Source organism: Daktulosphaira vitifoliae, unplaced genomic scaffold (genome assembly GCF_025091365.1).
Source record: "Daktulosphaira vitifoliae isolate Bord-2020 unplaced genomic scaffold, ASM2509136v1 Scaffold_1, whole genome shotgun sequence".
Classification (NCBI taxonomy): Eukaryota; Metazoa; Arthropoda; class Insecta; order Hemiptera; family Phylloxeridae; genus Daktulosphaira; species Daktulosphaira vitifoliae.
Window position 1 is genome coordinate 88,323,458 of NW_026099572.1, and position 16,998 is coordinate 88,340,455.

A 16,998-nucleotide genomic window follows, 5' to 3' on the forward strand; every position below is an offset into this window, starting at 1 on the left:
ATAAGCCATTGATAGTTAGAATATTTTTTTTGAAAAGGACAGTCCCTTTTTTTTAAATATAATAATTAGATGCATATTAAAAGTTGAAAAAATTTTCTCTGAAAAAATTTAAAATTAACACTAAAATCTTATTTTTTGAAAAAGTGATGTTAAAAGGTATTACATGCCTTTCACTCTTATAAGACTACATTGATTAAATTATAAAGTTTATATTATTATTAATGCTAATAACTTAGGTTAATTAACCTTAAGTATAAGCATTAATAATTGAATACAAAAATTTAAGTAGATAATAATTTTCTACCTATTATTTAATAATATGGTATATGTAACATATTCAAATATTAATTTTAAATTCTATTTTTTAAACTAATCGTTTAAACCTAATTTTATATCGTGATTGTAAGTTTTATAATCTATATGTATAATACATAAATAAATACTTATTGTAGCAATTTAATTTAATGGATTTGATATTTAATAATTTTATATTGTAATTTTTACAGATAATGTTGGATATTTCGTTACCATTATAACCAAAATATACCAAAATTATATTAATGTAATTAAGATATATTAAAAATACGAAAATATTAGAAAAGAAAGTTAACACTCTTAATTCGAATATTCGGACCTTCGTCCGTTCGAATTTCAGTGATAAAATTGTAATTGAAGTTTATCATAAGTTAGAAGATTTTTCTTGGAAAAAACAATCCTTTCCTTTTAATATACTTAACAGATTGATTTTGAAAGTTTTAAAAATTCTCCTTAACTTAATTATAACTGACACTTAAATCTTTCTTATTATTTATTTATTTATTTTTTTTTTATGTAAAAGAGGGGTTTAAATGAGGTAATTGCCCTTTTTTTTATTTGATAATACTGTTTGATCTATAATATAGGGATAAATATTTGACCAAAAATTATTACGATATAAAATGGTGATTTTTTACGCCAAAGTAACATTTATGATTTAAATTCTAAGGCTTTTTACCTATGGGAGATAAGTCGTAGGTATAATTTTTTTTTCAACTTATAGTATGCTACATAAGCTTTATTTTAATATATGTTTAAAGGACGCATTATTTTCCGGAACATTATCAAAAGTTAAGTTGATGGTGTTCTGTCTTTTATACGTATGTTTTAAGTTTTGATACCCCACTGTATAAGAATTAGTCTGATAAAAAGTATGTCGGACTAATAAAAATTTGTGTTTATTCTATACATCTTTCAAAATTTTATAGTAATTCAAAGATGGAAATATAACATTAGAAATCAAAAATTCAAAATATAATATTTTAAAAATTAGACTATTTTAATTTAATTTTAGGGTATTATAAAAATAAATAATCAAGAAAAATATGTACACAAAAAGCCAAAATAAGAAGTGCTTAACTAATTTATTATTTTAAGAGATTTTAATCTTAGGATATGTGATGTTACAAATAAAGTCGTAAACAAATGTTTATGTGTTTTGTTGAAAATGATGGTACTCAACATCATTTTAATTGTCAGCAGGTATATGCCATCACCATTGCCGTCGTAATTCTTGACGGAGAGGCCAAATTTACAATAGATTCTGCCAAATAGACCGATAGAATTTAGAGCTTGAGCTTTTAATGCTCTGTTTACTTTACAGTCCATTACCTCTAGACGAAACATGAGAAAAACTAAAACTCGACCGGCATACCTTTTTCCGGGCATATGCACATGTATAGTCCACTAACCTTCTTTCCCTCCATACATTCAGTACACACAAAACATTTGACCAATGTGTTACAATCGCTGTGTAATATGTGCAAAATAACCTTGAGTAGTTTTTAATCATTATAAAGTTCTGTGCGGATAAAAGAATCGTTACTTCTTTATTGTTATATGCTCTTGTTTTGTTTGCTCTACCCCTTTACTTTGTTTAGTAAGACAGATTAAAATGTTCGATAATTATTACCCTATGTGTAATCTTGTGATTTTTGTCAATGATAAGTCTTTTGGAATTGAAATATTTGTGTACATAGGGTGTTGTATGTACTTAAGACTAGTAGTTAGAAAAAAAACAGTGCGAATGTTTGGTTTGTATCATACCTAAATAAACTTTACAATCAGATAAACATTGAAGTACATGCAACGTTACTGCTTTTGATGCACTTGATATATTTACATTGTGCAGTTTAATTCTTAAATATTCGTTTTCATAAATACTTCATACATGGTATTACTTTTTTGAGAGATAATTATAAGTTTGAATAAGTAATTATTTAGTAAAAAGTTCTATATTTTTTTTAAAAAAAAAAAAAACAATTTAACAATAACAAAATCTACCTCGACGCTTAAAAACGCAATAAACGAAAATTTAAATTTAAGACGTATAACGTTCTTTTCAAATATTTTTAAAAGTCAGGGTCTTAATATTTTTAGTTTTTTTTTACACGAAAAAATAAGTAAAACAAAACATCAATAACATCAAGAAAACTTTAACATAAAATTTAATTCTTAACTAATAATTTTTACAAATATAAACTTTTTCATATTCTATTGTATCTTATAGGATAAACTCAATATATTTTTTTAAGTTAATACTGTCACTAATATTTTTTTATTTCCAGGATTCTTTTTTAAAAGATTGAAAGCGTCAATGATATAAACTGCATAAAATTATCAAACCAAGATATACATAACAATATTAAGACAGAAAATATAAATTTTTTGTTTTATAATGACTATAAAATGTATAGTCATTATATTATATGTTTATCATATATTTAATATATGCTGATTTTTAAACATGTGCCAATTGAGAAGATAGTAAGATATTTTTAAATGATCATTTAATAATCAAATTAAATTCAAACTTAATTTATAATAAAAAAAAAAAAATTATATATTAACCTTATGTTAATAAAGATATTATATGCCATTTTTTTTTATAAAAAAATACTCTCTTAATTAAAAAATAATTAATTAGACATTTAAGAAAATATTTTTTATTGTTCAAACAGAAATATAACAAGTCGAGTAATTTTATGGTTAAATTAAAGGAATATTATATGGAAGTTTATGTTCCTGTGAAGGTGTTATTTCTATAATTTGGAGTAGTTAGTCAAATTTATTTTACTTAGTTTTTACTTTTTGATTGTGGTATTATAATGTACTTTAAAATAAATGTTTACTATTAAAAAATATTACTATTTTTAAAAGAACTATTTATTTATAATTCGTAAAAACACAATTTCAGATTTTTAATTAGGATTAATTGTCTTTGAAATATAATATTATTTTTCACTGTTTAAGAACTAATTTTATTCATTTAAGTTTCTAAAATTATAACCTTAGGCAATAACACAACTAAGCAAGCTTAGCTCCTAATTATAAAATTAATCCTTATCTATTAAAAGTGTTCACAAAAGAAAAAATATCATGGTAGAATAAAATCAATAGATTCTCAGTTACACATCGAAGCTAAAAGCCAAGTTCTTTCGACAGTAAATCAATCTAATTGAGTTAAAAATTTAACTTGTACTACGATGTAGTATTATATGCATTTTCTTCTAAATATGATAATTATTTTAAAATAAAATAAAAGCTTACCCAAATTTTAGATAGTTCTTTCGTTAAAAAAATGTTGTAGTAATCTATTTAAAATTTCAACCTGTATAAAAAAATAAAATAAAATGAACCCCTGCGTAAATTTTTATTTTTGCAGTTCAAGAATCTAGAAAAACATCCATACAGACCATAATTTGAAAAATTATTTTGCAAATGCATTATTGTTTCAAATTTTTCTTTATTTTGAATATTTAATTCCTATTTAAATTTGAAAACAAAAAACTTGATTGTGTTATTTCTTTGCGTATGTCGCTATATTTTCATTTTTTTATTGAGTATTTTAAGTTGAAAAATGTATAATAAAACTTGTGCGAACAAGGTTCTTTTTAGCGCAAATATAACTTCATTTTGTAAAATATTTTATAATTTCAGTCGGTAACTTTTCAATAGTTATAAAAAAGTTATTTTTGGTAAACATTTGATAAATAGAAAAATATTTTCACACTTTTTTCAATTTTTTATTTTTTTAAGAGAATATCCTGAGTATAAAATCAGTTTATACAGAACCCAAGTATAATTGATTTATCATCAATAAAATATTTTTTTACCTCGATAATTGAAAAGGTCGAGTTGTTCTTTTGACGCTTTTATCTATCTAAAAAGATCATGTAAAATCCAATTGTAAAGGTGTATTATTTATTTAATCATGCAAATAATTACGTTTAAAGTATTAATTGTCAATAAAAAAAAAATCATGTAATACTTACGTGCCATGAATAACTGTTAAATATTTTACTATTCAAAGAGAAAATATTTTTTTTCGTTAACCACGACCGAACACAGATTTGTTCCGAAGCTGTTCGGGGAGGTACCTACATGACTGGGAGCCGGTTTGCAACTGTTAACTGCCGAGTTGCTGATCGTCCTTAAGGGACAGACGCGGAAATAGTGCGTACATATGACATGGAATACGCTGGTGCAGTAAAACTGGCCTATTCCTATTGGAACACCCTATCCGTCTGCTTTTAAACGAGGTATATTAACTGTGTTTAGTAGTCCATATGTCAGTCAGTAATTATTTAACCAACAAGTCACGTATAAGATATTTAATTCAATTTTAACTTTGTTGCATTCAGTATCTCCAGTACATAAAACGATAATGACCTTAAAATGAGAGAAGTTTTAATACCTTAAAATATGTATTAAGAACATGTAGTGCATAAAGTAACATTTTATTATAATAACTTTATAAAATACAGCCATTACAGCCAACTAAACATAAAAGACCAGCGAACATTTTATTTAATAATTTAATATAACAATTAGTTGCTTCAAACATAGTTGCCAAATTGTAATACCAATAAAACAATACCTTTCAATAAGTACATTTATTTGAATGTTATCGACAACTCAGCCAAATTATAAATAATAATTTTACAAAATAAAATAAAGCAAAAAAACGTCCTGTTTAAATGATAATAATAATTTCTAAAAGAGTATCCAACAAAAATATTTTAAACAATTGTAAATGATAATTAATTATTTTTTAAAATGGCTAATTGGATTTTTTTTTTTGTATTAATGTTGGCTCACCTCTTAATCATGCACTTTAATTTGATAAAAAATTAATATAAATCGAAGTTCAATATACTATTTTACTAATTTCTAGTTCAATTTAAAGTCAAGTGTGTCATTTTTTACAATGAGTCGACGTAAATGTTCTCTGACTTTTTTTTTGTCAAAAGTACTTTAATAAGTAAAAAGTATTTTAATTTCATTTTTTCATAAGCAGAGATTTTTATTCATGATATGTATAATATTTTTTAACGCCATAATAACATCTCTTCATTGGTAAACCTTTAACCTCTCTTGTGTTGTCGCTTTTTTTATTTTTAGTCTACTTTCGTTAAATTGAAAAAACGTTACATTTTTACCGTCTGTCTCATCACTTTTTGTGTCAGTCGACACGTTTTCTTCAACTCGTTAAACATACTATCGCTTAAATTCTATATTTCCGATATGGCATGTTTTTCAAAGCGTGAAAAATATCTATCATGCGGACATATTGAATTTTTTAGTGTTCATATGTGAGTGTGTATTTATTTACAAGAAATATTTATCAAGTGAATATGACACGAGCACCTTCCTATATCATATCGATTGATATTTTACACCTCGCCTTTCACTACAATTATTGTAATATTTTTTATGTAGCCAATTTATTACTTTGGGTCATCCGCTCGATTAGAAATAAGAGATATAAAACGCTGTCGACAATTTGAGCTTTAGGCAGAATAAATTTTTTAATATAGGTTCTTATATAGGTTAGCTAATTTAAAGTAAATTAAAAGGGATTGAGTTCAAGTTGTGAATGTCAAATTTAACACTATTGAGATTTCTTGACGTGTAGCGGAAAAAAAGAGTGTACGTTTAGTGGTGAGAATAAATTAAACTATATAAACTCATTTCCCTAGTGTCGGAGACCGGATAAATGTATGTGAAGCGAGAATGAAAAGACATCATTTGGGACGGTCTAATAAACGGAATACCTAGTAATACATTATTTAATCACATAAACTGAACATTAACTTTAATACGTCAATTAAAATAATTTATTCAAAAAAATGTATAACAATAAATTTTAATTCACTTAATACTCAAGACTTAACTAATAATATATAAGAACTGATAAATAATAAAGCATTATAATCGAATAATCTGGAGTTATTTTCCGCAATGATAACATAATATGAAAGAAAATTAGCGTTAACCCTAATGGATAAACTTTAATTGATATAAGTTAAAATTATAGATGGTTGTATTAATAACGACGAATAAATAAACTTTATTAAATTTGTTTCATCAGTGATACTTTAAATACCATGTTAAATGTTTGGACTAAATCGATATATAGTATGAGTTATCACTTATAAGCTGACTAAAAAAATTAATGAACTCTTAAGAAAAGATTTTTTTTTAATAACAGCAGCATCACAGGCCATTGGTCCATAGTTATACATTTAGCTATTTACTATAACTAGTACAAGAGTTTTGTAATAATATGTTTGGTTAAATTAAATAAGGTTGGCTAACAATGTTGTCTTTAGGAAGTAATGTAGGTTGTTGTTGATTCAAAGTTTAGTCCGAAAATTACATGAAGATGAATATGTTTTTATTTCCAATAATATAAAACAGTAATTTCAAATAATTAATTCATAATTAATTAAAAGATGGACATTAATTAAATATATTCCACTGAAACTATTATAATTTCTAAAAGTGGTAACCTTTGAGTAAAAGCATTCGCTTTCTGTTTTTTTATTGCGTCATTTATTACAGAAATATATTTTAGAGGTATTATTAAGGTAAAACGATAAATAAAATCCATTTTATTTGAGAAATATCTCTGACAGTAAAATCTTAAGTATTAGTGTTGTTGTTTCTAATTATTGTTAAGTTGTGAAAACTAATTTATAAGCTTTCAATTACATAATTCATATTTTTAAAAATTTTTTTTATTTTTAAACGAGGAATTAAACTTTTTTAATTTTTGAAGTTTGTTTTTACTATAAAAAAAGGTAATCAGAATGAATTGAAATAGAACACACGAATTCCTAATACGAAGTAAGAAAGTTAAATTAAATCGATAAGTACAGTATAGTTTTAATTCAGATGTAATATTCAATCAAAATTTACATTCAATCCCATTTATTTTATGTACATTGCTATGTAATAGTGCAATAGATATTTTGAATAATATTATAATATACGATTGATGAGAGAAAATAGACTTAGGTGGTTTAGTCATGTTATGAGGAGAGAAGAATCGGAAGCTGTAAGAACAGTTATAGAAATGAATGATGAAGGAAGAAGAGGTAGAGGAAGACCAAAAAAGAGATGGAGGGATACTATTGAATGCGATTTGAAGACAGCTGATGTGGGAGATCGTGTCAAGTGGAAGTTTAGGATAAGGATGGTCGACCCTAAGTAGTTGGGATTAAGGCGAGGAACAAGAAGATTATAATATGAGATTGATCATTGTTGTATAGTTGTATATGAGGGGGGGATTAGGGGGATAGATCCCTCGTATTGACATATCCTAATTGATATTTTTACATTTTATATTTATGAAACTTAATAGAAAGAAAGACATTTATGTATTTTAGTTCAAAATAGTATCTTTATATAATAAATAAATATAAATATAAAAGCTCCGAGATATGAGATTACAGCTCCCACGAATTTTTTTTATGATAAAGGTTTTAACTCCTATTGAAAAATCATTTGACCGCTACTGTTGTTGTAGTGTAAAATGGTTTTACTTTATTAGTATTGAGTCTTTTTCTCATAAAATATCTCAAGTTATGTAGTGAGATATACAATTATTTCCTTTTTAATTTAAATTGTAAAATTAAACCAAAGTCATTAAAATTGTTCTAACAGTATATGTGAGATTTCACTCGCTAATAAATTGAATTATGTAAAAATGTATCGAAAAAACATTTACAAAAAATGATAAAATAACTTTATAACTGTATTTTGCTAATCTTGTACTATATAAATATTAAAATAACCAAATTTATTAAAATGTGATTTAAAAAAAAATATATTTTAGATAAAATAATACAGCCAAAGTCAATAGATGCTGTATATGTATAAAACTTGTAAAGTTTAAATCATCAATTTTTTTTGTGGGGAATTTTATGACGTCCACGCATATGCTTAGTGGTTAAAAAATTTATCGTTTTGAATAATAAAGATATAAAAAAATAGTAGACATTTGTAAAGGTTTATAATAAGTCTTTTCTATTAGCTTGAATAGTTCTCTTAGCGATAATATTTAATTTTGTTATACTAACTTGCATTTAAACCTTTTTAATTGAATCAGATTTTTCAAGAAACAACAAAAATTAAGTGTTATTTTATAAATAAATAATTTTCCGCTTCAAAAACCTCCAAGAACAATGTGAGACTTCCTAAAACGGATATTGAAAAAATAATGTCAACTTTAATTTAGAGACCTCAATAACATATATTTTGATATATTATATTAAAAATTAAGACTAAAATTGATATAACACTCACTATTACTCAAATATGAATTTAGCAACCTCAAAACTTTTTTATCAACCTTTTTTCCATAAAAAAGTAGAAATTTTGACTTACATTAATTTTGTTTACTAAAATGCGTTTGGAAGACTATGAACTCAGATGATTTTATTTAAATTTTCTTAACCTTAAATACAACTAATGTAAGTTTTCATAGGACTTGGGAGAAGGCCGTAATATCCATGTCCGGATAAAATGACAGTCTAGGAGTATAATCACTCAATTTTCGATTTTTGAGGATCTATTATGATATGATCAACCTAAACGTTAAAATACAGTAAAACTTTTTTTTTCGTCATTATTTATTTAAGTAATTAGATTAGTTACAAAGCTAAGAAGATATTAATTTTATCATGACGTGTTTATTTTTTATTTTTTGTGTCTGTCACTACTTTTTCTCAGCTCTCAGTAAACCGATTTTTCTCATCGATATGTCAAAAGATCTCAAATCGTATGTAGTTGAAGTACATTTTCCTCAACAATTTTTAATTTGAAAATTTTCGTCAATCAATGTGAAACTAATCAATGAATGATACTAATTTAAATACGATATATTGTTTTATTCATATTTATTTATTATGTAAAAATATAAGTTACATGTCTATTATTCCATGAATAATTACTGAAAGATTATTTATATACTAGTAATTTTTATTTTTGTCTACTAATAATTTTAGTATTTATGTGAAAATATTTTACATAAACAAATAAATGTAAGTTATACCTCAAAAACACAAGTCAATTATAATATTTATTGATTTCATAGAAAAAATTCCTTTTATAAAAATAAAGTCAGTTAATAATTTCATTAATATAAACTATCCACTAAAAGATGACTAGAGAGTCTAGTCCCAATTTTTTATTTTTTTTAATACGATTATGAAGATACCCCTGAATAGGAAAAATCTATTTCGTAAAAGAATCTTTCTATTTGGGGTAGTGGAATGTATTAGCTGTTGCGGATTAAGTTTTACGATGTTATCCATCAAGAAAACTTCCAGATTTAATCTAATTTGCTTTTGAATTTGTTAATTATACAGAGTGGTTCTTTTAAGCTAGCTACCCAATTTCAGTAAGTAATCATTTTTTTTAAATTTTGTTAGTTTCATATATTTTTTATATTATTTATTATTAACAAATTTTTGGAATAAAGATCTTATTTTAGTTATATTATTGTCAATTATACAGGGGTTGTTTAAAAAGTAATATAAAAGGTCAATTGTTAAGAACAATAAAAACATTAGAAACTTTTTGCCTTACTTACTGAATATAAAATAAATAAGGTCAACACCCTTAACCCTGTAAGGTATATTAGATTGATCTAAAAATGATTTTATAACAGATAAATTGATATACAAATGTATACAATAAAATGTATATATGTAACAAACAAAAAAATTATTATAAGAGATACCAAGTGGCTAGTGTTACCAGAATCACTCTGTATACTTTAATGATAAATTATTTTTTAAAAGCTTATGTCAATAATATTTTCGAATATCCAAGCCAATAATTTAATTAACAGATACAATTGTGATACACTTTAATACTTGGATTTAAAAACGATAAAATTCACAAATATTAAAAACAATTGACATATGTGTACCCCAATCGATTTCTGATCAATTGTTTGAAGTCACGTGCCTATTATTTGATTTCTAATTCAGTTGCGATACAGTCGCCCAATCTCTTCTCTATTTTTTCCGAAAAGTAAAAATACATTCATTGATCTATAAACACATCGACTCTTTATATTATTTGTAAGGTAAACTCCTTTAGTAACAACAATATAGCTATAAGTTTTTCATTGAAATACAGACGAATGTCGTAAAATAAAATTACCCTTTGGGAACAATTATTTATTTTTAAAACAAAGTATTAAATACACGAACTCCTACGGCGTTATATACAATTCAACTATTGTTTATACTCCTAAATCAGAGTGATAGAGCTGTAGAGTGGTTTAACAAAATTTTTGTAGGTCATGACACGATGAAAACATCTAAATGGTCAATGTAAGGGAAACAAAATGAAATCCCGTAGGCAATTTGGTCCATCACTATAAATGCTGGTAAGCTGATTTCATGTTAGCGTCTCAAGAAAATCGCGACCAATGGCCAATATGTATCTGTATGAAAGATACAAGTAAAAAGAAAATAATATAGAAGAAATGCGAGGTGGATTCTAAAAGTGTATGTGTGTGTAAATCGTAAAACAAACTCACGTTTCGGCGAACCCGCGTAAAAGGAAGAAGAAAAAGAAATAAAATGAAGAGAAAGAAAGAGTGAGAGGGGTAAAGACTATATCCAGCTGTCCGATTTTATTTAACTTCAACGTCTCTAGTCTATCAGAATAGTGCAGTACTTTTTTCGGGCATTTTTCTTAATGCTCTCCAAACTACTTTTTTTTTTTAAGACACCTATTTCAAATACTTTAGTCTGAATTATTTTCAGCCCTCTCTTATGACTCAGCCAAGTTCAAGACATCATTAGAGAACAACTTAAAACCATTTCTTTGTAATTACACGACTACTACTTCTACCACCAATAATTTGAACGTGCAAAAATGCGTGTAAGAACCAGAAAATAACTCGTATTTAAGATATATTCTCTTTCTCTTAAATTATTATTTTACTGCCAATCTTGTAACGTTTTATAGCACACGATATTCTTTGGTACAGCAAACAAACTTTTATAGAATTATAAATTTATAATCAGTTTTTTCTAAATACTCTATCCGGAAAATCAGAATAAATAACTAACGTTCTTTAAATAAAAAAATTCATGCATAGCTAGCTGTACACATACAATGAAAAAATAGTCTTTTTAATTTAGTCTATTTACAAATATTTCTATACTTAACAGAAATTTTAATTAAATTTAAAAATGTACTAGCGAGAGTATTTTTTAATTTAACAAAAGATTATCAGCATCATTTAAAATAAGATCATTCATATGTAATATGATAAATTTTAATAAATAAAATTTCAATTACAATAACGAAAATAATCACAAAAGACGTTTACGAAAAAATATATTTTATAGCTACGCTTAATGTAGTGACAAATAAATATAATGTTGGAGCAATCAGTTGGGATTATTAAATAGATTTAGTTGACCATTTTTGTAGTTTGTTTAACTATATGAGATAGTTTTTCTAATTGTATAACTATTTAATCACTAGATTGACCATAATTTCGATTAGATCAAGTATGCTATACCATTAAGTATAATATAATATTTACACTAAATATGTATAATATATAATAATAATATGTATAATAATAAAACAAATTATTATTTTAATTAAACATAGAAACGTATTTTATTTTTATTTAAAACGATAAAAATAGTTGTATCTCTTATTTTACAAAAATTTATTTGTATAGGCTGATCGTTGTAATGAATATACTTCAATAGATTCATATTTTAATTTCTTGCTGTTACTATTATACAGTTATAATAAAATATTAGTGGAAAGTTTAGTATCGTCAAATAAGGACATGTGTTACAAGCAGCAGTGATGTTTTACTTTTTCATTTAAAGAAATATATTTTCTCCCTGTTTTGTTATGTGAAAAAAATTGAACATGCTTTTCTTGGCTATAAAAAATATGTAATATAATAAAACCCAGCCAAAGGATAGTTTCCCACAAACTTAGATTTATTGAACAAAGTTTATACAGCTGCACACAAAGAGTATGGTTAAGTAACTTTAAATCTTATTTCTTACTGCACTTAAATTTCGACTAACATATAAGAGATAAAGTAAAAAATTAAATTTTCGATCACCCTTTTATATTTACTATATTTTATACTACATTTTGTCGATTTTAAAAAAGTGATAACTTTGTGTTGTTACATTTTGTACACCGAAAAAATATTTAACATAATCATTGTTAATGTTTATCTTACAAATATATTTAAAATGAATAACAATTTTTATAATTGAAAAAATAATCGTTCAATGAGAAATAACTTACTCTTATAACAATAATTATAGTTTTAAATATAAAAATTATTATTTTATTTATATGTAAATTGAAAATTCAGAGAAGATTTAGGTAAAAATTAATTAAAACATTTTGTTTAAACAAAACTCAGCATAATAGAAATTGTAACTTGTATAGATTGAAATTTGACAATGATTAATATGACTACCTATATAATAAGAATTGATCGCTTGTGGCTAATATTATTTAAAATTAGAAATATAAATCCAAATATTAATTTAAAACTATAGAATATTTAACTCAAATAGCCATAAAAATACTAAAAATTTCGTTTACATTGTTCGAGACACAATTCTACTATCATCACTCATAAACACATGGTATCTATTTAAAGAAAAATTAAAAGTTAATATTTTTTTTTCTGACTCAGTACGCGCTTTCCATAGATAGTTTTATTTAAATTTTTTTTTGGATTATTGTAATTTATATTCTGTAAATGTAATATTTTAACTAAAAAGATATTACAATGTGTAATTTGTGTTATTTTAAATCCAAAGCTTATTATACACGTTTGTTATATGTACTAGAGTTAAAACAATTCGATTGACATGAAAAAGCTTTCAGTGTTAATTATGTGTATATACCCGTTATTTTCCTGAGTATGCTTTATTTTCAACTTTTTCCATATAAATATATTATTCCTTAACATAAGCTTTAAAGTTAAGGCCGTTGGTAGAAGTTTTTATGGGTGGGGTTCAAAATAATTTTTTAGATAATTGGTTTTACTGTACGCTCAATAGAACCAGCTTTGAAGAAGGGTTCTTTACCAGAGCACTACGTTTATTTGGAGGTTTCACCAAAAATGGAAAAAGTAGGAAAGTGCATTTATAGTTTTCCTCTTTTGTTAGCCCTGGGTATAATGAACTTTAAAAACATTTAACCTTTTGTATCTTGAAAATAAATACTACTTTAATTAGCGAAAAAATAATTCTTAAAATATTATAAGAAATCTATTTTCAACGATAAATTAAATATTCTTTATAAAAATCCAATAAGTAAAAACTCTGAATCTCTCATACACAAAATGTATATAATGTAAATACTTTTGTAGGTTCACTATAAGTAAAATTCCCGTATTTGACTTATGCAGAGTGAACTATAAATATAAATTTTGTAAAAATCATTATTTACGAAAGCATAATTGTTTTTAATTTCTAAAATTTAGTAGGTCGTTCTAATTTTTGGTGACAATGGACTTACATAGATTAAAATCAAATATAAGTAACGTAATATCTACAAGAGAAGTAATTTTGGTATTTCACCTTTATTAGCTTTATTAAACTGGTCATTAAGTGATAAATTTTCGTGTACTTTAGTTAAAATAAAAAAATTGAGGGATCATTGATCAATTAGAAAATTATCTGAAGTATCTGGTATATTTATGACCAAAGAGTTGACACATTTTTTTAAATCGTTTAAGTAATTTTTAATATAGTATATTAATTTAAAAGTAAAAACAGAGGGTAAATATATTAGATTAAACAATGAATAAGGTTTTAAATAAAATCAATTATATATTGACTCATAAATTTTTATATTTAATTTAACTATAACCAAAACATTTTTTTAAGAACTCTTCAATAAATATTAAAAATTTGTCACTTCTTTACGGAACAATAATTTCTGAAGTCTACTTGATTATAGATAAGATAATATCAATTCTAACCATGTAACAATTATTTAAATTAAATAAGCGCTTGGACATGTAAAACTCCTAATTTAATCATAGTAGTTTGCCAATAGTATAAAGGTCTAAATAAATTGAAAAAATCCCTTACTTAGCAAAACGTAATTGTGATAGATTTGTTTGGTTAACACTTTTGAAACCCTAAAAATTTGTACACATGAAACCATAAAGGATTTCAATATAGAATATACATATAAAACACATTATGTAAACAGATCCTAGAAATTAACGGAGTGGAAATTATTACAAGGAGAAAAATATTTTAAGCGATAAAATCATTTAAATATTTTATTCGTTCAAGCGTATCTGTTTGGTATTATTCCGTAACTATTATACAAACAATACTACAAGTTAAAAAATATTTTAAACTTCATGATAAATTTTCTTTATAAATAAAGCAAAAACTATAAGTATTAAAGAAAATTTTTTGTATACCTTGTTACTATTACCTTAGTTACATTTTTTTTCAATTTTATAGGAATTGCTTCTCTTTTTTCTTTTGCCAAAATATCATCTTATAATTTAACGAAAACAGTAAATAATTATTCAAATTAATATAGCCCAATTCAATCATTGTACTACCATTGATTACGAACAGGATTTGGGATTTTAAGTATTTATGAAATTTAATTTAGTCATCCTAAATAAGGGAATCCACAGAAATGTTTTAATAAATGAACAAAATATTTTTTTAAATATTTGGTTTCACTGTCCATTTAACAGACCCAGTTTTAATGAACCATAATCTGGGTCTTCGGTCAAAAAACTACGCTTCTTTTTAGGTCTTACCATAGATGCAACATGACAGAATTTAGCCACCTCAGTTAACTAATTAGTTCTCTAAATAATTTAAAAAACTATGTATTAAAATTTTTTTGTTTTAACATCAAAAAGCAGTTACTGAGTATATATATTAACAATAAATAAATAGCAATAAATTAATTGTTGATTCTACAATCTATACCAATTCATAAATATATCAAATAAATTACATTTAAATTATAATTTACAATTTTAGTATAAATTAAATATTTTAACAATATAATATTAATTTTAGCTTTGATATGAAGTTGAGAAGATATTAATTTTACTATGATGTGTTAATTTTTAATTTTTTTAATAGCAGATTGAATTAAGACCATCAAATATTTAACTGTAAGTTGAACGTTACCTATATTAAGTTTACTATAGTATTAATTAATTTTTTATTCTATACGTTTTCTTCGAAAAATTAAAAAAATCTAATTAATTAAATTATTTTCATAATATACCTTGTATATGAGAGGTATAGAAATTTTACTTCTAAACAAAATCTTTGATTTATCTTTGGCAATCTTCTAAAATTTATCTATTATTATAAGATTTTTTTTTTTTTGTTTATTTAAGTAGTATTTATTTTTCGACATATAAGTGGTAAAATGTTTTTAAAGTTCATTATACTCAGAAACAGCACACCAATGCACTTGTTTTGAACCATGCGATTTAAAATAAATATGTATACTCATATACATTAATGAAAAGTAAAAAAGGTCATTTTTACTAAAAATATATAAAAAAATTCCGCGAAAAGTTTTTAAATTATGACCCGCAATATCTAGCGCCGGTACTATTTGTCTTTATTAGGGTACTAATTTAACTTATTTAAATGGTAGCATATAAATTTTATTAATTTAATTATTAAAAAATGATCCAACTAAGCACAATTTAATTATTGATGATTATTTAAAGAAGATATTTCATCGAGATATTCTTGCATTGGCTTCCTGCTCGATACCCAATCGAGGTGATTATCTTAAAAATGGTGGATATAAATGTAAAGATCTATTGCTTTATCATTCTTTACTCAAATTGTTGATTCTAAATAGATGAGATAAATCAAATTGGTTTACCTTGTTGAATTTGAAGCTGCATTGAGCGCTAATGCGTTGAAAAGTCTAATTCTAAGTTTCGCTTAGATATATTAATATCTACGCTAATGAAGATATTGAGGATATATCTTATAATAATGTTGTAACACAAACTACCGATTTATGATGAACACAAAAATATGCGGATGACAACACGAGACTACGGCTGTTCAAACGAAGTGTGCAAACGTGTCGAATACTTAAAAAGGCTGGATGAGATTCAATATAGAAATCGAACACGGATGTGTTGTGAGGCTGTTTGGCCTTTTTATAGTATGTTAAATAACCTCAACCTAGGGATATTGTCGTCAGCGCCTTTTAGTGAATATATTTTTATTGTGGCAAAATTAAAAATTACATGATTGTTATTTTAAGATAAGACACATGGTTAATAATGACTGAGTTGACATTTATATAATTATAAGACAATGTGTACAGCAGTGTGTTGTCATTATGACAGTAAAATTATTATTTGACTAAATTTTTGTTTTTAAATAGTATTTTAGAGGTACTTTGATCAAAATTTCTATTAGTTTTGATCTATTTAATAATTATAAATGTAAAAAAGGATCAAAATAAATCTTATGTTTGCACAACTACGATATAACTCAAATATCGTAATTTTTGAGTTATTTGCAAATAATAATATTGGTATTTTATTTTATACCGATAAAAGGACATAAGTGACTATATAAAATTAACTCAAATTATACTTTAAAACATACCCAGTTTATTTATTAA

At 24.5% G+C, this 16,998-nt stretch overlaps 1 protein-coding gene across 5 annotated transcripts in view; it reads right to left on the reverse strand.

The window, feature by feature from the left end:
• LOC126894181 (cell adhesion molecule Dscam2-like) overlaps positions 1 to 16,405 on the reverse strand; it is a 52,972-nt gene extending 36,567 nt beyond the window's left edge. The window contains exons 1-3 of one of the 5 annotated variants that reach the window (XM_050664998.1): positions 4,311 to 4,452; positions 4,152 to 4,198; positions 3,586 to 3,646 (exon numbers count right to left, since the gene is read on the reverse strand). Coding sequence is in view for 3 of the 5 variants with exons in the window: in XM_050665001.1 (XP_050520958.1) it covers positions 16,240 to 16,261 (22 nt within the window). In the remaining 2 variants the exon portion in view is untranslated. Of the gene's footprint in view, positions 1 to 3,585; positions 3,647 to 4,151; positions 4,199 to 4,310; positions 4,454 to 16,239 lie in introns of those variants that run through there. The other 4 variants (XM_050664999.1, XM_050665001.1, XM_050664996.1 and 1 more) reach the window with 4 other exon arrangements.
• Between the last annotated feature and the right edge of the window lie 593 nt (positions 16,406 to 16,998).